The sequence below is a fragment of the Sorex araneus genome, chromosome 2 (assembly GCF_027595985.1).
Source record: "Sorex araneus isolate mSorAra2 chromosome 2, mSorAra2.pri, whole genome shotgun sequence".
In the NCBI taxonomy this organism is placed as follows: domain Eukaryota; kingdom Metazoa; phylum Chordata; class Mammalia; order Eulipotyphla; family Soricidae; genus Sorex; species Sorex araneus.
The window spans coordinates 306,308,505-306,330,458 of NC_073303.1; the positions used below are offsets into that span (position 1 = coordinate 306,308,505).

General features: G+C 38.9%; 1 protein-coding gene across 1 annotated transcript in view; it reads right to left on the reverse strand.

Annotated features, from left to right (window-relative positions):
- Positions 1 to 21,743, reverse strand: part of ECT2 (epithelial cell transforming 2) — a 57,880-nt gene extending 36,137 nt beyond the window's left edge. The window contains 13 exon segments of the mRNA XM_055127267.1: positions 853 to 989; positions 2,820 to 3,042; positions 4,667 to 4,729; positions 4,830 to 4,945; positions 5,187 to 5,317; positions 5,976 to 6,049; positions 7,122 to 7,229; positions 8,090 to 8,179; positions 9,553 to 9,735; positions 12,183 to 12,275; positions 12,387 to 12,466; positions 13,664 to 13,809; positions 21,613 to 21,743. Of these exon segments, the coding sequence (XP_054983242.1) occupies positions 853 to 989; positions 2,820 to 3,042; positions 4,667 to 4,729; positions 4,830 to 4,945; positions 5,187 to 5,317; positions 5,976 to 6,049; positions 7,122 to 7,229; positions 8,090 to 8,179; positions 9,553 to 9,735; positions 12,183 to 12,275; positions 12,387 to 12,466; positions 13,664 to 13,787 (1,422 nt within the window). The 5' untranslated portion in view covers positions 13,788 to 13,809; positions 21,613 to 21,743.
- Between the last annotated feature and the right edge of the window lie 211 nt (positions 21,744 to 21,954).

A 21,954-nucleotide genomic window follows, 5' to 3' on the forward strand; every position in this document is an offset into this window, starting at 1 on the left:
AATTAAGAAATCAAATACAAGTCAATTAAAGAACTTCAAATCAGAACATTTGTCTATCTGTCTACTCAGACAAGCAAATTTGATATAAACTTTACTGTTCTAAAGCCTTCCATTTCTTTAGTCAAAGTGGTCTATCCCTATGTCTAAAAAATCTTGAATTGCAGGGGCTGGAGAGACTGTGCAGTGGTTAAGGTGCTTGCCTTGCATGCAGCCAATCTGGGTTCAATCCCCAGTGTCCCATACCACCCCCAGAGCACCGCCAGGTGAAACTGCTGAGTGCAGAGCCAAGGATGACCCCTGAGCACTGCTGGGTGTGACCCAAAAACAAAACAAAATAATTATACTACATTTTAATACTGGTAAACAATGAGTTAACATTTATGAATAATCACTACATATTTAAAGAAAATTTAACACATAGAAGGATCACGAAAAACTTTACTGACATCTATGTCATTACTTTCATTGCCACTATTTTGGCACATACATACTTTAAATAAATAGAGCAATGGTTCTAGAACACATATTTTCAGAAAAAAGCTATCTACTATTTCCAAATATAAATGCAATTTTCTTCGTTGTTGTTTTATGAATAACTCAGTCTACACTAGGATCATCAACTGAGGATCCTTCTCTTAAAGTCACTATGAAAAAAAGTGCTTTTTCTGCATGAGCAAAAAACTACTATTTGTTACAGCATTTTCCTATCAGCAGTTTTTGTCACATATTTTCATTTTTAATATCTATTTACAAATGTGCTTATATAATTTTTTGTAGGAAATCATACATCTTAGATTTTTTTTCATTTAGGAACACTAGAACAGAGATAATTTCGCAAGCAAACTCTCTTACCTGAATAATCGTAGCCAATATATTTACATAATTATTTTCTGTCTGATAGAGTTCTTTTGCAACTTGCCACCTGGCTGACTGTTTTAAAGGAACTGGAGTGGAACTTTTAGAAGATTTGGAACAAGACTTAGGAGTATCTAAAAGGTAAAAAGATTTAATGGAAGTCAGTTGTACATACCAAACATTTTACATATTAAATAGAAACAGGGAGACAAATACACATTCTTACAACATTACTATCATATTCACTAGAGTAAAATTCCCTCACTGGATAAGAACAGGTAAAAATAACACCTCCAAATATCAGTAACTGTAAATGACAGAAATTCTGCTAAACAATTTGTCTATATTTTCAAAATGTCGAGGTCATTAAAAAGACTCAAGAACTATTATAGACTAGAAGATGCAAGTTGTTCTTTAAGCATGTGTTCTCCCTTGAACACATATTTCTCTTGTTTGTCTCTACGTGCTTTTTATGAGTTTGCAGAAACAGCTTCTGTTCTCTGTAAAGCATGTTCTCTCGTGCTCGCTCTTTCTCTCTCGCCCTATTTTTCACAATATGAAATTTGTTCCAAATAAAGAAATTAATAAAGTAAAATGGAAGGCAACATAAAAATATTTAAGTCCAAAAGGAGGAAATAGTTGTTATGATTACATAATTACAATATTAAAATTTTTTTTATTTATGGAGGAAGCTCTTTGCCAAACAAAGAAACAAAAAAATACAAACAGCAAATTCCTTGTCAGTTTGAAGTATCTTATTAAAAAAATATCCAGTTTAATTCACAGAAAGATGTGAATTAAAGGATGTGACCCCGGCGATGCACAGGGGTCACTCCTGGCTCTGCACTCAGGAATTGCCCCTGGCAGTGCTCAGGGGACCATATGGGATGCTGGGAAATGAATCCGGGTCAGCCCCGAGCAAGACAAACACCCTACCAGCTGGGCTATCTCTCCAGCCCCAAGGGGGAAAAAAAAATTTTGTTTAAGAAATTTAATAAAAGCTTAAAACATTCTCACCACAATGTTTTAGATTACTTCAATATATAAAGAAACTATGCAAGTTTTTCATAGCTATATACAACAAACAATAGAATAACATGGAAGATATAGTCCCAACATATTAATTCTACTCAATAAATAAGTTTAAGCATTAGCCTGGCAAGCTACGTGTGGCATATTCGATATGCCAAAAACAATAACAACAAGACTAATAATGGAGACGTTACTGGTTTGCACTAGAGCAAATCTATGAGCAATGGGATGATAGTGATACGGTGATTAAAACAACAATGGTTTACAGAGTTTCAAATGCTTAGTGGTGAAACCTTGCATGCATGAAACAAGGATTTCATTCCTGGCACCACAGTGGCAGGGAAAATAAAGAAAGGAAAAGGAAATGACACAATGGGCAAGGTAATTTTGAAAAGTACTGATGTGAAAGGAAAGCAAAAAAAACGGCAATAAATTGAGAGTTCCATGAGGTAAAAAGTAAGTATTTTTGCACATTAAAAATTTTTAAATAGGGGCCGGAGTGATAGCACACCTTGCACGCAGCCGACCCTGGTTCTATTCCCAGCATCCCATATGGTCCCCTGAGCAATGCCAGGGGTAATTCCTGAGTGCATGAGCCAGGATGTGACCCAAAAAAGGGGGAGGGGAATATATATATAAAAATAAAAGAGAATCTCATCACTAAAAGAGAAAAGATAAAGAAATCTTCCTGCATCAGCTGAGAATATCCCTCCTTGACATCACAGCACCTATTTTATTCATAATTCAAGTGATTATGATTATGTGATTGTTTATTTGGTGCCAAGAATTTAATTTTTAAGCAGCTCTATCACTTTCCAATTATGCGGTAATTAAAGGCAGAATCTGACATAGTCATTACAACCAGTATTTTGTTTATATTCTAATAATCATTCTACTTTTTTAAAAAAGAGCAATTTTAAAATGTGAATTACCTCCATAGTTGATGCTAGATTCTGGTGTGTTGGAGATATCTAGGAGAGACCCTATAGAAAGGGAATGTTCAGCTGATGGGCGCTTGCGTGGTGGAAAAGGTGACAAGTCCGTCTCTCTCGAAAGCTGAGCAAGTGTCTCTTTTAACCGACGTCTTTTGCGATTGCTATTTGGGGTGTGTAAAGAAAGCAGCGACACTGATTTCTTCAACTCAGGACTATCAGCCTGCAATCAAAAGTACAAAACCTCAATTTACTTCCAAAGTTCTTTATAGAAAGAAACAAAAGGAAAACATCCAGATCTGATAAAATATGATTTTTCCACAATAATTCTACAACTCTACATTCTGCAAGGTAATTCATTATCTACTGGGGATGTGGTACTTTGGGGCTACACCTGGTGATACTCAGGAGATACTTCTGGCTCTGCACTCAGGAGTTACTCCTGGCCGGGCTGGGGGGAACATCTGGGATGCCAGAGATCAAGCCTGGGTTGGCTGTGCGCAAGGTGATCCTACCTCTGTACCATCACTCTGGCCCAACGGCAAGGTCATTTAGAAGCTTCAGAAAATATAGTCAAGAGGTCACGATAACTGTCTAAGCTATAGTAAACTTTTTTTTTTCATAGCACAATCACCATTATATATTACTCCTCTATTCTCATAGGCACCTGATGGAGAAAGGTAAGTTTCACAAGGATGGGCATATTCACATTTTTTTGTTGTTGTTCACTGTACCCCTAACATTTAGCAGCCTCTAGAGACATTGTGCTCCCCAGAATTTACAAATTAACACTTTGAAGAGTTCTTCCCCGAAAATCTAAATCATCTTTTTAAAACTTTGCTAAGGATAGATAACACGGATAACTTAAAGTTTAAAAGGACACAATCTAGTACCTGCTTCCACTTTGCAGAAGGACAACAAGCTCACACCTCTTCTTGAATATTCCATTTAAAATGGCTAAATTCCAAACCAAAGTAAATCTTCCCTTAAAGCTGCTTCTATTAACTTTATGTCACATTTGGTAGATAATACATTTTGGTGGATAATACAGTAAAAAAGAAACAACTCAGAAATAAGATTCAGGGGGCTGGACTGATAGCACAGCGGGTAGGGCGTTTGCCTTGCACACGGCCAACCCGTGTTCGATTCCCAGCATCCCACATGGTCCCCTGAGCACCACCCTGGGTAATTCCTGAGTGCAGAGCCAGGAGTAACTCCTGTGCATCGCCAGGTGTGACCCAACAAGCAAAAAAAAAAAAGAAAGAAAGAAGATTCAACTTAATTGAAGAAAGAAGACAAAGGAATATGGGAAGTGAAGTACAGGGTAGAAAAAAGTGTCCAAAAGAGTAGCTTATTAGGGGCTGGAGTGATAGCACAGTGGGTAGGGCGTTTTCCTTGCACGCAGCCGACCCGGGTTTGAATCCCAGCATCCCATATGGTCCCCTGAGCACCGCCAGGGGTGATTCCTGAGTGCATGAGCCAGGAGTTACCCCTGTGCATTGCCGGGTATGACCCAAAAAAGCAAAAAAAAAAAAAAAAATTAAAAAAAAAAACAAAGAGTAGCTTAAGGCTTTAAGTTTCTTAAACATGGAAATGTTGTTTCTAATGGTATCACAATGAATTAGCATAGGACAGTTATTAATTATATTAAAATAATATTGGTTACGTTCATCAAACTCAAATCTGTGTAAATTAAGAATATTACTAAATATCCAATTACATCATAATTCTGAAACAACTAAAGTGACAAAGAAACTGATCGTAAACCGTGGTCTTTTCGGATAGACCATCTTCACATAATCAAACGTGCAGAATAAACGATGAAGAAACAACCCAGAAACACGTACCTTTTCATATAGATACATAGTTTCTCCAGCCCGGGCATCCATTTGGATGCTGCCCCAGAACCACTATGTGAGAGAAAAGAATATTTTAATAAGAATTAAATCTTCATCAGAAAGGCTTTTAGTAATACTTTACAAACACTAATCTTATTCTGGATTTACTTGCCTCTTGCTTGACAACATAAAGTTTCTTTGAAGGTTCAAATGGAATTTCTTTTACTATATTCTCTTCAACTATGAGGTGAGTGCATCTCTCATCTCCAACCGGTAAGTGGCTACCTCCTAAAGAGGAATCCATACAAGCATAAACGAGCATTTATTAGTGCTTCTGAGCATTTATAAATAAGTCTACTTGTCTTTGAACCCAAAGTTTAAGTTTATTCACCAGGAACAGCTGAAAATTACAGGGGCCAATGAATGCCTCATACAGGACTAGATTAGATCCCAGCACCAGAAAAAAAGAGAGAGAGAGAAAGAAAACATATACGTATATAAAGTATTTTTTAGTTATGCTAAATTCAACCTTGCATTTCCGTCATTTCTTCCATGTTGGTTTTCTCTTCATCGGAAAATCCCAGGAAACTTAAAATGCAATCTTGAAATGGAGGAACTTTAAATTCATTTCTAAAGTCATCAACTGCTGCACAGAAATTCCTAAAAACAAAATACACTATTCTAAAACCAGCTTTACTCAAATTCAGTAGGTTAGGTATGGAAACTTATAAATCCCTAATTCTCAAAGCTTTAGCATAATCCATTTCATTGCAAATACAGAAATATTCAAGAAACAAATTTAAAAAGAAACAAATATAACCTCAATCATCTCAAAGTAACTTCTGACAAATCTGGATAAAGTCTAACCTTTACAAGACTAAAATGCCTGCTCTATAATTGAAATTTCATATATATTCCAAAGGTTCTTTAGTTCCATGAATTCCTAGGAAATAATGAAGAACAATCACAAGGAATCATGAGGCTGGAAAGTTCAAGGTAATGCTTTACTACTTAGAATGCAATGGAACAAAAGAAAAATAACACTATTCAAATACTCAGCTACATTAAACTATCTAATAATTGTAGAATACTTAGAATATTTAGATTACCAAAATTTCAAAAGGCACAAAGATACCATGTGGCTTTTCAACTTTCAAAAACAATCTTATTCTACCTATACTTTATTTCCTAAACTACCCAGACTGAATTCAATTTGTCTGTAGAACATATAAATTTAGGGATTTTGGTACATGGGCTTATCTTTACAATTTTCTATGAATAATTCATATAATGAGCTACTGAAATTCTAAACACTTACTGTTCATTCCGCCTTTCCCAAGCTTTATAAATCCATTCTGGCTTCATAATTGGAGTACCCAGGCTCACAGCAATCTAAAATTACCAGCATAATTACAATAACTGCACTCATGTCAGTTTTCAGCAATTATAAACACCCATTTTCTTTCCTCCCAAAATTTTAGGTTATCGTTCATCTACTTTGTAACAACTTAAAATCAGAAAAACACAAAAACAAAACTCTCTTTTAATTATACACCTTAAGTTTAAATAACTAAACCAAGTTTCATCACATCCACGATGTTTCTATTCTCTAAAATTTGTCTCAAAATTTGATGAAGTTTATCTTTATTATTTATCTAGTTCTCCTTTCTTCATGTGCATGTGCATGTTACTAATCTCTTATAGAAGGGCTTAATGGCTCCTGGGTGAAATACAACAATCTTTACTCACCTCTAGAAAACTTTTTTGGTTCATTTTTAGTGGAATATTCATAACAAGCAACACAAAAGAAATTACTTCAGTTATGCTTTGGGGGCAGGGTTGGGGATAGAAATATTCGAAATACGGTGGTAGGGAGGTATATTGGTGGTGAGACTGGTGTTCTAATATTAAATGTAATCAATTATTGTGAACATCTTTATAAAAATAACATTTAAAATTTGGTGAGGCAGGTGCTCATGGGTTATTTGCTAAATAAAATCTGTATTTGCTGGTTGGACCCCAGGTAACACTAATGGCACGGTGGGTAGGGTTCAATTCCTCTGCCCCTCTCGGAGAGCCTAGCAAGCTACCAAAAGTATCCCACCCACATGGCAAAGCCTGGCAAGTTACTCCTAGCGTATTTGATATGCCAAATACAGTAACAAGTCTCACAATGGAGACGTTACTGGTGCCCACTCGAGCAAATCGATGAGCAATGGGGATGACAGTGCTAGAGTGATACAGTGATACCAATTTCCAGAAACTCATATTTCAAGATCTGAATCAATTTCCAATACCTTTTATGATCTAAAAGACCATGCTCCTACAACTCAAAATTCTTACTAAATGTTTACACAGTTTACATACAGTATACAAATGCATACAAAAACTGAATTTCTCATCCGTAATAACATGCTAGAAAAATAGAACAAGAGTGCTATTACTGAACCAAACAGATACATACCCTGAATTTTTCTCCTTGGGTACAATTTGCCACCAAATGTGTAACTTTTGAATTAAACTCTTTTCGAATCACTCCACCCATGTGATGGACCAAAGTCACCAATTTAACCTCAAAAGAAAAATTAAGCAACATTGGCTTTATGGTTAACGTAACCAATTTTAAGCTGTAATTCATTTAGCATTGATTATTATTTATAAGATGCATATAAGAGTTTTTCATAAAGCATTAAATCCAATATAAAAATTTTATAAATCACAGAAAGATGTTTGTAAGAATTCTCTAGAGCAATAAAAATAGAGCTAGAACTGTATAACCAAAAACTGCAATGTAAAAACAAAAACTTAAAGGTGGAGGATATATTTAATAAAAGACAAATGATTAGATAACCATAAAAAAATAAGTAAATGAAAAAAAAAAGTAAATGAAAGATGAGCTAGTTACAAAATTTTTGTTATTCACATGCCAACTATCTAAACTATGATTCCATTCTGACCTTGTTTCCTTCCTGTGACAACCATTCCGTTCTATCAATTTTCCCTTGTGGCTCCCTTAGAATATTCAGAAGGCCCACAAGAGTTACACTTTCCAGTTGTGAAATACAAATCTAGGGGCTAGAGCGATAATACTGCAAGTAGAGAGCTTGCCTCAGTTGACCACAGCTCAGCCAGGTCCCATCCTCAGCATCCCATATGGTGCCCTGAGAACCACCAGGAGCAATTCCTAACCCCGGAGCATTCCCTGGGTGTGGCCAAAAAATAAGAGAGAGAGAGAAGTGCTAACCTAGACAAAAAAAAATTGCTTCTTTACAAGACTCGTTTATCTTCACAAATATTAAAACCTGACATTCACAGTCAATTTCTCCTTTAGTATTTTTAAAATAAAATCATGATATATGACCCAAAAAAGTTAATTTGGCATTTATTTTGGTAGAGAAAATCACCTTGAAGAGAATGTTTTAAAACACTTACCAGCTCTTCTTTCTTTCTGAACCCAGTAAAGCACAGGGCTAGATTCATCATACTTGTGCAATAGAGTGGGCGACATGAAAACGGCAATGGCTGAAGGATACAATTTTAAATCTGTGAGTTATCTTTATAGAAAAAAAACCACAAAAAAAAAAAAAACCAGAACACATCTTTCTCAAGCTTAACATATTTCCCCCATAGCAAACCTTCCCACTTCGATGATTTACCTTCATTTTCTACAATAAAATAAAAAATTTTTAAATTGCAAATTTCTCAATAAAAATATTCCCAAGACTCCCAAATCAGATTTGATATACATTATCTAAACACTCTTCCCTGAGCAACTCCAGATGTGGCCAAACTCACTAGCCCTACAAAAAGGAAAATTGAGGTGCCAGACTGGTAGTACAGGAGCTAAGAGCTCGCACTGTATAAGCCTCCGTAACCAGCATCGCATACTGTCCCCCCACCTCCCTCAAGCACAGCCAGGAGCGACTCCTAAGCACTCTATTCCTGGTTCTATTGCTCAGAGCCAGGAATAGACCCTGAGTGTAGCCCAAACATTCTAAGGAATCGAACCCTGGTTGGCTGACTGCAAGGCAAATGCCCTACCCGCTGTGCTATCGCTCCAGTAACCAAATTTAAATAATTTTTTAAATGGGGTAGAGGTGTGGAGTGATAATACAAGGGACAGGGCATTTGCCTTGCAGCCAAGCCAGGTTCAATCCCCAGCAACCCATATGGTCCACCAGGAGAGATTCCTGAGTGCACAGCCAGGAGTAAACCCAGAGCACTGCCAGATGTGCCCCCACCCTCCATGATATTATAAATTCTCCAAATTAAAGTAAAATTGGGTCAAAGATGTTTCTAAATAAATACTTATAACACATATTTGAACCATATATGATTTGTGCTTCTGGGCTAAAAGTTGAGACAGAAAACAATCTAACCAATGGTTTATATATTAATGTGCTTAATTCTCCATTTATATATTTACATAATTTTTTTAACTCGAGATCAAATCCAAGGCCTCACACATCCAAGAGGAGTGCTCTCATGATAAGCTACACTCTCAGCTTAAAATATTAATATATTTATATAGATACAAATTTGATACAAAAGTTTATATGCTTATATATGTTTATATATAAAGTCTATATCTATGTAAACATGTCTATTCAGTTTTGGAAACACTTCTGACTCAAATGAAAGGATTAAATATTATCATGCATTTTTTTACTTGAATCTATTCCAAAAGTATGAAAACCAAGGCCAGGTAAACATCCCAAAGGGAATCAAAATTATAATAGAACTAAAGGCCTATATTCAGGTTGTCAATGCTGTTTATATTATAAATTCATTCATACTTTCTATTTAATTGTTGAAAACATTTCTGCTTATTTTCACAAAATTCAACAAAAATTTAACCTTGAAAAATAAAAATGAACATATATATTTTTTCTTACCCCTCCATTTTGTGCACAGTTCAATACAACTGGTGGCCCAATGACTCTGCAGTCGGTCTTGTGTAAGTCGTTAAAGACACTGTTCTGGAAGTCCGTGACTACAAATACGTTTTCAAATTCTGGAGAATCCAAACTTTCGAATTCTTCCACTGATTCCATTTTGACAAAGGGCACTTTAATTTCCTTTTGTTTCATGTAATTATTAAAAATAAAAATTAGAAATAGAAACATATGATAAAATTAACTCCAAAGGAGGTCTAAAATCAATTCAACATCATTAATTTTCAGCTTAAATTTGTAGAAAACTTAAGTTTCTAATTTAACCATTATACTTAATAGCAAATAGTCTATTTGTTCATGTGTGTGTGTGTGTGTGTGTGTGAGAGAGAGAGAGAGAGAGATGCTGGGATCAGATCCAGGGTGTCATACATACAGGCATATACTCTACCACTGAACTATATCCCTGTCCAGCCATATTTTACTTACATCTTAATATGCACATATGTCCATCCACATTAAGATATTAAATTATGAAATTAATATTATACAGTTTTAATTTTCTGATTTATTTGTAGTCATTATAAATCATCTGTAGCACTGTCGTCCCGTTATTCACTGATTTGCTCGAGCGGGCACCAGTAACGTCTCCATTGTGAGACTTCTTGTTACTGTTTTTGGCATATCGAATACACCATGGGTAGCTTGCCAGGCTCTGCCGTGTGGGCGGGATACTCTCGGTACCTTGCCAGGCTCTCCCAGAAGTACGGAGGAATCGAACCCGGGTCGGCCTCTTGCAAGGCAAACACCCTACCTGCTGTGCTATGGCTCCAGTCCTATTAATCATCTAGTACCACAAAATAAAATTAGAATGCCTTAAAGTACACATTGTGATAGTCAGCATGTATCAAAAATTATCTACATTGTCTTTAATTTTGACTGAGAAAAACATGATAGATATACAACTAGTTCTGCCCAATTAGCTTCATAAAAAAAAAGAAAAATAGGGACTGGAGAGTTACACAAGAGGGATTGAAGTGCATGACTTGCATGCACTAAACCAAGGTTTAATCCCCAGCATCACAGGATCTTACAAGCATTTCGAGGATCTGCCCTGGGGGCCCTGACATCTCATGGGAAGGCTCTGATAGTTCCGAGAAGCGACCAGGTGGGTTGAATAATCCCCAGCACCACAAGGCTGTCACTGCATATTGCACCCTTCAGATCTCTCCCAACGGAGCCCTGACTGGCAGAACATCACTGGAGTGGCCCAGAGGGCGTGAAGCATCGCTTAGGGAGGGCCTAGCCCCCTCAAAATCACTGTACACACATATATATATATATATCACTGTCATCCCGTTGCTCATCGATTTGTTCAAGCGGGCACCAGTAACGGCTCTCATTGAGAGACTTATTGTTACTGTTTTCGACATATCCAATATGCACGGGTAGCTTGCCAGGCTCTGCCGCCAGGGCTTGATACTCTCAGTAGCTTGCCGGGCTCTCCAAGGGGGGCGGAGGAATTGAACACGGGTTGGCCGCGTGAAAGGCGAAAGCCCAACGGCTGTGCTATCTATCGCTCCAGCCCCCCCCCAAATAAAACAGAAAAAATTATATTGCTAGTTTATACATATGAAAATGATATGAACTTAATAATTTCAATATATAAAAGTGAAGTAAGAGATAAATGTGAAATGAGCTACAGCATGACATATTTAGTAGAGAAAGAGAAAAGTTACTGTTAAAAATGCATGAAAATAATAATATTCAAGTAACCTTTCTACATAACTATGTAGAAAGAACAAAACCATTCACAAATTAATTCTAAACTGGTTGATAAATTATTATTACTTTTTTTCCCCTGACTGAACTGATAGGCTGAATTACATGAACAAAAATTAATGTTGAAGTACAAACCCCCTTTAAACTCAGACTATGACTGTTTTGGGGACATAGAGTATTTGGTGAGATAACTGTGGTTGAACTGTCACAAGAGTGGGCCCTACCTGACCATTAGCCTTATAAGGTGAAATTTAGACACATAAGAGATACAAGGGAAGTAAAACCATATGAAGTCATAGCAAGAAAGTAATGGCTATAAATCAAAATAAGAGGTTTCAAGAGAAACCAAACTTGCCAACACCTTGATGCAGGACTTCTAGACTTCAGAAATGTAAGAAAATACATTTGAGTGGGTGGTTCACATCACCCAATCTGTGATATTTTGTGATGGAATCCAACAAAACTAATAAATACAGCTTAAAATTAATATAGCAAATTAGGTATATTTCACATGCTGAAGTAAATTCCCTGATATCTCTCATTTAGTGTGATTTATAATTTTGGAACTAAAGCATGAATTGAGAATATAAGAAAAAACAGATAGAATCTAAATATCAGGATTCTATAAAGAGCATTTCATTTGTAAGAATTTCATTATATAAAATATATGCGTTAATTTGAGTTTTCAGAAACACCATTATTTGGAAATAGAAAATAGTTCTATTCATACAGCTTCAGAGTGCACAAAATATAACCTGTGAGTAACTGAGATCCAATCACCATTAAGTGGGGAATTAGAATATATTCAAGGGAAGTGCAGCATGCCACATGCAATGAAATACTTGACCTACCATATTAACAACACTTTTTATTAATTTTTCATCCGATTTTCCAGGACAACTTTCTTTTATCTTTATTACAGGGACTTCCATTATCTTAATAGTCTGTAGAAAAGAAACTTAAGTATGAGATTATAAAAACTATTCAATTAGTGATATGGTAATGGAAGAAAAAACAGCCTTTTTAAAAAAGAAAATGAAGTGAAAAATTCATACCTTTAAGGCATTTATAAGTTCTTCTTGTCTTCCAGCTTCTTGAACTAATATCATTCTCGTCTCAATCTGAGGCATTTCTTCTATTAAAATTTAAAATGTTTGAATATCAGGTATTAACATCAAAACATGAAATTGCCAATTGCCATTCCCTGTTTTAGCTTTATCTTATATATTTTTATCTTTGAGGAAGTCATAACACTTTCTAGAATAAGCTTGGCTATACATCACTTTAGAAAGACATATTATTATACAAAATACAAATAGTGGCCTTGAGATATCTAATAGCCTACTTCTCCTCTGGGAGAACCTGGCAAACTACTGGGAGTTTCCTGCCCACATGGGAGAGGCTCAAAAGGTCCCCATGGTATACTAATATGCCAAAACCAGTAACAAGCTGGGTCTCATTCTCCTGACCCTAAAAGAGCCTCCAATGCGGCATCGTTGGGAAGGATGAGTAAAGAGAGGCTTCTAAAATCTCAGGACTAGGACGAATGGAGATGTTACTGAGACCGCTCGAGAAATTCGACAATCAACGGGATGATGATGATGATGATGATACAAATAGCAGTGGCCCTCCTAACCCAGGAGTGCACTCACTATCTTATTACACGGTCATCTATTTTGACAATGCATGCAGTCTTCGGAAAGAGCCATTCACAAAGTGCTACAGGGTAATTGGCTCTTTACTTCATCAGTAATAATTAGCTAACAATGCTGCAACGAGTTTGTTCTTACATACAACAAAAACAGTTACCTAAAAGTAAAAAATGCATTTCCCCTTCAAAATTGAGAACACTAATTCAAATAATAATATAAATTCTATGTAGTCTGAAGGAATTCTGTCAACAAATACTTTTGAATACTTCCACTCTCGTTTAACATCAATACAGTCAAATCTTAAGAAGTCGTGAGTGGGCCGGGGAGATAGCTCAGGGGTCAGGCGTGCAGGCTTTACATCATGGCACATGCAGTTTGATCCCTGACACGGCAGGGTCTCCCAAGCACTGCTGGGGGGAGCCCTGGAGGCTGCCAGGAACCACGGGGATGGCTCCCGTGGCCCTTTGCACTGCTGGTCCTGCCAAGCCTCCCTAAAAAGTCAATAATAAATTGAGGGCTTAAATAATTCTAATTTAGTAATATATGTTTTAATACCTTAAACTTATGGAAAACTGCCAGTTAATTATATTTCAATAAAACTGAGTTAAGAACTGAACTGGTAGTATTTTAAAATATATATACTATCTATCTATCTATATTACATAATATAGCAGACTTACCTTCAACATATGGAGTAGATACAATAAATAAGTTTTCCTTAGAAGTGTCAGTAACTTTAGAATCAAAAATGGATGAGTTTGCCGAGTTTTCAGTAGGGGATATTAATGCACTATTGTCAGCCATAGTTTATATTGTTCTGAATTGGCTAAAAAAATAAAATCAGAATAAAATAAATGAAAAAAAAATGACTTGAGGGGAAAAAACAAACAGTGGCTACCCTTACACCTGTAATTTATATAGTCTTATCACCCACTTAAAAAGAAACCTCATGTGATGCTATTCTATACTCCACAAATGAGTGCAGTCCTTCTATGTCGTTCCCTCTCTTTCTGACTCATTTCACTTAGCAGACACTCTCCATGTCTATCCATTTATAAGCAAATTTCATGACTTCATCTCTCCTAGCAGCTGCATAGTATTCCACTGTGTAGATGTACCAAAGTTTCTTTAACCAGTCATCTGTTTTAAGGCACTCGGGTTGTTTCCAGATTTTGGCTATTGTGAACAGTGTTGCAATAAATATACAGGAGGCAGGGGTAGAATAGGAAGGCAAGAATATACCGGGGATATTGGTGGTAGGGAATGTGCACTGGTGGAGGGATGGTTGTTTGTAACTTGGTGTGATTGTAACTCAAACATGAAAGCTTTTAACTATCTCACAGTGATTCAATAAAATTTAAAAATTTAAATTAAAAAAAAAAAGAAACCAAAGAAAGTCATTCAAGCTCCCAAAGACTCTGTTTCTTAAAATAAGAATACCAACACCCAACGCATCCAAAGTAAAAACAATTTCTCAAAAGTACTAAAAGCACATTACCTGGTAATAATAAATACTCAAAGGGTCCCCATAAATATTATCATGCCTTTGCCCTCAACCAATGTATTTCTCTTCCCACACTCATTTGACACCACCATTATCCCCCAAAATAATCTCAGTCAAAATCTGGATGCAGGATTGGACTCATGAAGATTAAAGTATATGTGCGATCAGCCCAGTGGTCCCCAAGCACTCCAGGTTTAGCCATGCTGGAGGTGGCGGCCCTGTTGACCCCAGCACCGCAGGGCTTGAGTAGCAGAGCATCTCTGGGGCATGGTACTGTCCAGGCCAGTTGGTAAAGAACTACCAGAAGTAGCCCCAGGCCTGAGCACCACTTGTAAGCATCCCTTTCTATCCCAACCATCCTCCCCTCCAGGGTGTATATTGACTTTCTTCAGCCTCATTCCACTTTTCCAGAAATCCTAACCATCACATCTGAAATCTAGCTCCTTCTCTGGAGCTAGTGGCTTATGCCCACTGCCACAAGGGCCACTTAGTATAATCTAACAGCTTCGATCATCTGTCATCGGTTTTCTCAGAGGTAACTGTCTACATGCCTGAATGTACGCTCCTAAAAACCAAAGGGACCCCATGGTTTTACACGAGTGCTCCTTCCAACATTCACCAGTTTACAATCTGATCCCAGCCTACCTATTAACCTCTTAGTCACCCAATACATATCTACTGTAAGTTTCAGCATGTCTCAGTATTTTTCTGAACAAATGACAATTTATTTATTACACTCCTTGGATTTAATAGTGAGCAGTTCTCCACTTAACATGTCTTCCAATACCCAATTCACCACTCTTGACATAACCCTGGTGGGTTTTTCCTGAACCACTCAAATATTATTGGTCTACCTATTTTTATTTTCTTACTAATTTACGTCTCTCCCTAAAATATTTTTAAAAATTAACGTGCAAACATCAGTGATATTTCATACACAAATAATGAACTAGAAGAAAAGAAATTTTAAAAGACTATCCCCTTCAAAATTGCGCCCCAAAACTTCACATACCTAGGAATCAACAAAGGACATAAAGACTTATACACTGAAAACTACAAGTTACTGCTAAAAGAACTAGATTTATTTTTATTTTTTTAATTTATTTATTTTTAATTAGTGAATCACCGTGAGGGTACAGTTACAGATTTATACAATTTTGTGCTCATGTTTCCCTCATACAAAGTTTGAGAACCTATCCCTTCACCAGTGCCCATTCTCCACCACCAGTAAACCCAGCATCCCTCCCACCCTCCCTAATCCCATCTCCCCCCCCCCACCTGCCACTGTGGCAGGGTATTCCCTTTTGTTCTCTCTCTCTAATTAGGTGTTGTGGTTTGCAATAAAGGTGTTGAGCGGCCACTGTGTTCAGTCTCTAGTCTGCATTCAGCCCACATCACCCTTCCCCCCACATGGCCTTCGACCACATTATACTTGGTGATCCCTTCTCTGAGTTGCCCTCTCTCCAGAATGTGAGGCCAGCCTCCAAGCCATGGAGTCAACGTCCTGGTACTTATTTCTACTATTCTTGGGTGTTAGTCTCCTACTCTGTTATTCTATATTCCACAGATGAGTGCAATCTTTCTATGTCTGTCTCTCTCTTTCTGACTCATTTCACTTAGCATGATACTTTCCATGCCGATCCACTTATATGCAAATTTCATGACCTCCTTTTTTCTAACAGCTGCATAGTATTCCATTGTGTAGATGTACCAAAGTTTCTTCAACTAGTCATCTGTTAAAAGAACTAGATTTAAGGAAAAAAAAAAGGAAAAGGAAAGACATTCCCCCCTGCTAATAGATTGGAAGGATCAACGTTGCTAAAATGACCATTCTATCCAAAGAATATGCACAGGTTCCAAGCAATACTCATTAAAATTCCAATGACCTTTTCTGACATGGAACGAGCTATTAAAGTGTGTAGGGAACCATACTACTCCCCGAGTAGCCAAAGGAACCCTATGGAAACCAGACAGGAGGCACTGCACTTGCCCAATTTGAACTATATTACGAAGCTATACTGCAGAACATACTTAAAGAGTTCTGAGCTCAGCCCTATATCAATGGCCAGCTTAATTATAACAAAGGAGCTAAATACATGAAGTAGAACAAAGAAAATCTCTTCAACCAATGGTGTTAAGAAAACTGGATAGCCACATGTAAAAAAAAAAAAGCAATTAGAACCTTACCTCATACCCTTCACAAATGTAAACTCAAAGTGAATTAAAGATATTAGATCAGAATCCACAAATCATATTGAAAAAAAATACATTCCAAAAAACTGACCACAGAGGAATCTTCAAGATGACCTCAGTAGCAAAGACAGCAAAAACAAATGGGTCCACATCAAAAGCGTTTGCATAGCAAAAGTAACTCAAGTACTAATAAAAAGGCACCCTACTAAATAGGAGGAAAACATCTGCACATACTACACCAAAGGGTTGAAAACCAAGATCTATAAAGCACTCACAAAACTCAACAACAAAAAATTCAATGACCACATCCATCAATGGTGCAAGTTGCTGAATAGACACTCCTCCAAAGAAGATATCCAGCTAGCCAATAATAGGCATATAAACAAGTGTTCATAGTCATTCATGATTAGGGAATGCAAAGCAAAACAACAATAAGATCATCTCACATTTCGTGAAAATAGCACGTATCCAAAATTCTGGAAATAGCCTTGGTCATATTGTGTTGAGGAAGGAACCCTCATTCATGGTGGGAATGTTGCCTGGTTCAGCCTTTATGGAAAGCAATATGGAGATCTACTCAAAAACTAGGAAGAGAACTACCACACAATCCAGTGATTCTAATTCTTAGCATCTATGCTCAAGGCAAAAAGAAATAATAATTCAAAAGGGTATATGCACATCTATGTTCATTACAGGGCTTACTACAATAGCCAAGTTATGGAAACAACACAAACACAAACTACAGATGAATGGATCAAGAAGTTGTATATCTGCACAATGAAATACTATGCAGCTCTATAAAAAAAAATAGCAATTTGCAGCAACATGGATAGAACTAAAGGAAATCATGTTGATATCGTTTACTAGAGGGTAGTTAGAATGATCTCTCTCATATGTAGTATCTAAAGATACACAGCAAGGTTGCAGCACAAAAGTACAAATGTAACACAATGGGAGAACTGATCCACACAATTGCGTTGGAGTGGGAAGGAGTTTGGAAGGAGGGGTATTGGAACTATGTGCAGGACAAACCATGGTTAACAGCATCGTAAATCACAGAATCTAAATTAAAAAAAAAATAAATGCAGAGCCAGGAGTAATCCTTGAGCATAGCTGGGTATGACCAGTGCAAAGACATAAGCAGTAAAGACAATAGACTTGAGCATAATTATTAGGTGCTGCCTAAAGAGGGTGCTTAAAGCACACCTAAGACAGCTTTTCAACTCTGAGACTCTGTTCAGCACTTACTAGGTAGCATCAGCTTTCAGAGCTGTGAAAGAGATAACAGTATGAGTCAAAACCAGTCCTGAGGAAGACTGAGTATCTTTAATAAGTGACAATTACTAATTCTCATATAATATTCAGAACATGGGCATTTCTCATTGTCTTACCATATGCCCATGTCTTTCATTCTTAGTTTATCTAAAGGAGTGCTTCAATAATTAGTAGTCTTCCCTTTGCTCATCGATTCGCTCGAGCAGACACCAGTAACATCTCCATTGAGAGACTTGTAGTACACTCTATAAATTTATTTTTATGAAGTTGTTCATAATACTTTATTATATTCAGTATTTCAACACCAATCCCACCACTATTATTTCAAATTTTCGCAAACACCAAGCAAAACTGCCCCAGTAGCAGGCCTTAAATAATTTATTTTGTATTGCTTGTTATGAATAATCTGCTAAAAATGATCCATATAAGTTTCCTTAGAAGAAAATGTGTGATTATTGTATCTCATCCCAAAGCCATTAAGCACTTGTATGAGATTTACTAGCATGTTATTATAGATTGAGACTTGTGTGCTTATATATATTTTCTTTCAATAAAGACTGTCTGTCTTTTACTTTACACCTCATCCAATATGATGTGCTACTCCTGGTATATCAGTGATGTAGAGTATGAGATGTCACATTCATGGCAGCACACTCCAGAATTCTAAAATTCTAAATAGGATGATACAGCTGGAGAAAATTTTTTTTTATTTTTCTGATTTTTGTTTAATTTATTCATATATTTATTTAAGCTGGGACACATTGCTTTATTTCTTCCTTTATTTTTTTGTTTTGTTTTTGAATTTATTTTTTTTTTAATTAGTGAATCACCATGAGGGTAGTTACAGATTTATACATTTTCGTGTTCATGTTTCCCTCACACAATGTTCAAGAACCCATCCCTTCACCAGTGCCCATTTTCTACCACCAATAAACCCAGCATCCCTCCCACCCCCCAATCCCATCTCCCCCCAGCCCACCCTGCCTCTGTGGCAGGGTATTCCCTTTTGTTCTCTCTCTCTAATTAGGTGTTGTGGTTTGCAATAAAGGTGTTGAGTGGACATTGTGTTCAGTCTCTAGTCTACATTCAGCATGCATCACCCTTCTCCTCCCCCTCCCCCCCTCCAACCACATTTTACTTGGTGTTCCCTTCTCCATCTGAGCTGCCCTCTCCCCAGAATGTGAGGCCAGCTTCCAAGCCATGAAGCCAACCTCCTGGTACTTATTTCTACTATTCTTGGATGTTAGTCTCCTACTCTGTTATTCTATATTCCACAGATGAGTGCAATCTTTCTATGTCTGTCTCTCTCTTTCTGACTCATTTCACTTAGCATGATACTTTCCATGCTGATCCACTTATATGCAAACTTCATGACCTCATTTTTTTTTCTAACAGCTGCATAGTATTCCATTGTGTAGATGTACCAGAGTTTCTTCAACCAGTCATCTGTTCTTGGGCACTTGGGTTTTTTCCAGATTCTGGCTATTGTAAATAATTCTGCGATGAACATAGAAGTGCAGATGTCATTTCGACTATACTTTTTTGCTTCTCTGGGATATATTCCCAGCAGTGGTATTGCTGGGTCAAATGGGAGCTCAATTTCTAATTTTTTGAGAATGGTCCATATTGTTTTCCAAAAGGGCTGAACCCGTCGGCATTCCCACCAGCAGTATAGAAGGGTCCCTTTCTCCCCACATTCTCAGCTGGAGAAAACTTTTTAACAAGATGATGACTTTGGGGTCCAGAGGCATCTCTAAAAATAAGCTCTTTACTTAGAATCAATATAAGCTCTACTCAGCCCGTAATTTTGTTGTGTAAGTCTCTTACACTTGTGTCCAGTGAAAAAAAGGGTTTAAACAGTTTTTCAAAAATGTTGCTTCTGTGCTGGAATGACAGTACAGTGGGTAGGGTGTATGCCTTGCAGATTGGGGTTCAATCCCAGGTCCCCAGAGCACTGCCGGAGTGCAGAGCCAGGAGTAATCACAAGATGTGACCCCCACCACCCCAAAAAAAAAGTTTTTCTAAAAAAATTAAAGAATGACTTAACCTGGCTTTAAGGATAGTTGAAAATTTTAATAAATCAGAAAGCCATTAAGAATAATTCTGTTTCTCCCATATCTTCTGTATAAAGAACATCAACATCTAAACTTTTAAAATGAAAATTGCTTCGGATCAATTTACTGCCAAAAGAGCCTCAAATTGGGGCTGGAGCGATGGTACAAGGGGGAGCGCGTTTGCCTTGCACACTGACGACCCGAGTTGGATTCCCAGCATCCCATATGGTCCCCCCAGCACCGCCAGGCATAACTCCTGAGCGCATGAGCCAGGAGTAAGCCCTGTGCAACGCTGGGTGTGACCCATAAAGCAAAAAAAAAAAAAAAAAAAATTTAAAAAAGGCTCAAATTGGGGGTGGAGTGGGGAGAGGGGGAATTAAATAACATAAAATACACTTTTGATTATAAACCGAAATACGTTCATTCATGTACCCTGTAAACTTTTAAAACACGATAGAATCACTGTTCATAAACGTCTCCCCTAAACCTACTCAAGTGTCTGACTAATAATAATATACTAATACGTGCCTTTTTGCAGACCAAACACCAAAAGCCTCATTTAAATAAAGTCATCTAGGGGCTGGAGTGATAGCACAGTGGGTAGGGCGTTTGCCTTGCATACGACCGACCGGGGTTCAATTCCCAGCATCCCATATGGTCCCCTGAGCACCGCCAGGAGTAATTCCTGAGTGCATGAGCCAGGAGTAACCCCTGTGCATCGCTGGGTGTGACCCAAAACCAAACAAATAAATAAATAAAGTCATCTGGGCTTCCTGTTTTTAAAAGACAAGTCACCTTCCAGAAAAGAGGTATTAAATACGAAATGCCGCACCGGCTACACGGATCGTGGTAGGTGCAGCCGTAAAACTGCAGTTAATCTCGGCATCGCATCCTCCTGAACAATGATCACTTGTTTAACGCCCAGCACGTGGCGGGCGCTCTCGGTTGTCAGTCACCTGCACCGCACGCCGCGGAGTGCCATGCTCATCTCTGGCTCGGGGGGAAACCGAGGGCAGAGCGGCTCAGCGCCTCTGCACAGTCGCGGTGTGGGACCCCGGGCCGAGCCCCGTCCCGCACCCGCAGCGCCAGGCACCACGAAGCCACCCGGAGCGGGCCGGGAAGGGCGGGGCGGGGCGGGGGCGGGGCGGGCGCTGGCGAGCGGGACTCGGAGGGGTGATGCACAAGCCCAAGCCCCCCAGCCCACCGCTGAGCTCCCCCCCACCCCGGCACCGGGAGGCGCAGAAACCCAGCGTGGGAACCCTAGATGCCCAGAGACGAGCCCCCGAGGCGGCAACTGCGGCCGCGCTGCCCCCGCCCCCCAGCCCGACCGGCGCGCCCAGGACCCCTCTCCCACGCCCCTTCCTGCACCCAGACCCTTCCCCGAGTCCGGGATACCGGGGCCGCGGCACAATCTCAGCCGCCCGGGCCGCCGGCGCCGCGGTGGGGATGCGGCCGGGAGTTTCCCGGAGCCGGGAAGTCCGGGCTGCGCCTCCGGAATTCGCGGTCACCGGGGCGGGGCGGGCGGGTCGCGGCCCAGGCACCCGCGGCCCCGAGGACGCCGGCGCGCTCCTATCTCCCTCTCCCACACCCGCAGGCTCCTCACCGCGCTCCACACAAAAAAGGGGGCCTGGGAGATGCACCGCTTCAAGCGCCGAGTCCCCTCACCGCCCGAGCCATTCGGCGCCCGGGCAGGCCACCGCCAATTCAAAAAGCGAGCGGCGCTCTCGAAAAGCCATGCTGATTGGCGCGTGACGTCAGCCTCCTGCCCATAGGCCGAGGCCGCGGAAGCGGGCCTGATTGGTCATCGTTCTCAGCCCGCCTCCCCAAAGTCGCCTCCTGATTGGTTGGGAGTGTGTTTCAAATAAACCCAACGGCTGGGTCGGCCGAACGTCAGGCGTTTGTGGAGGGTGCCGGGAAGTGGCCTGAAGGTGGCGGTGCTGCCTCC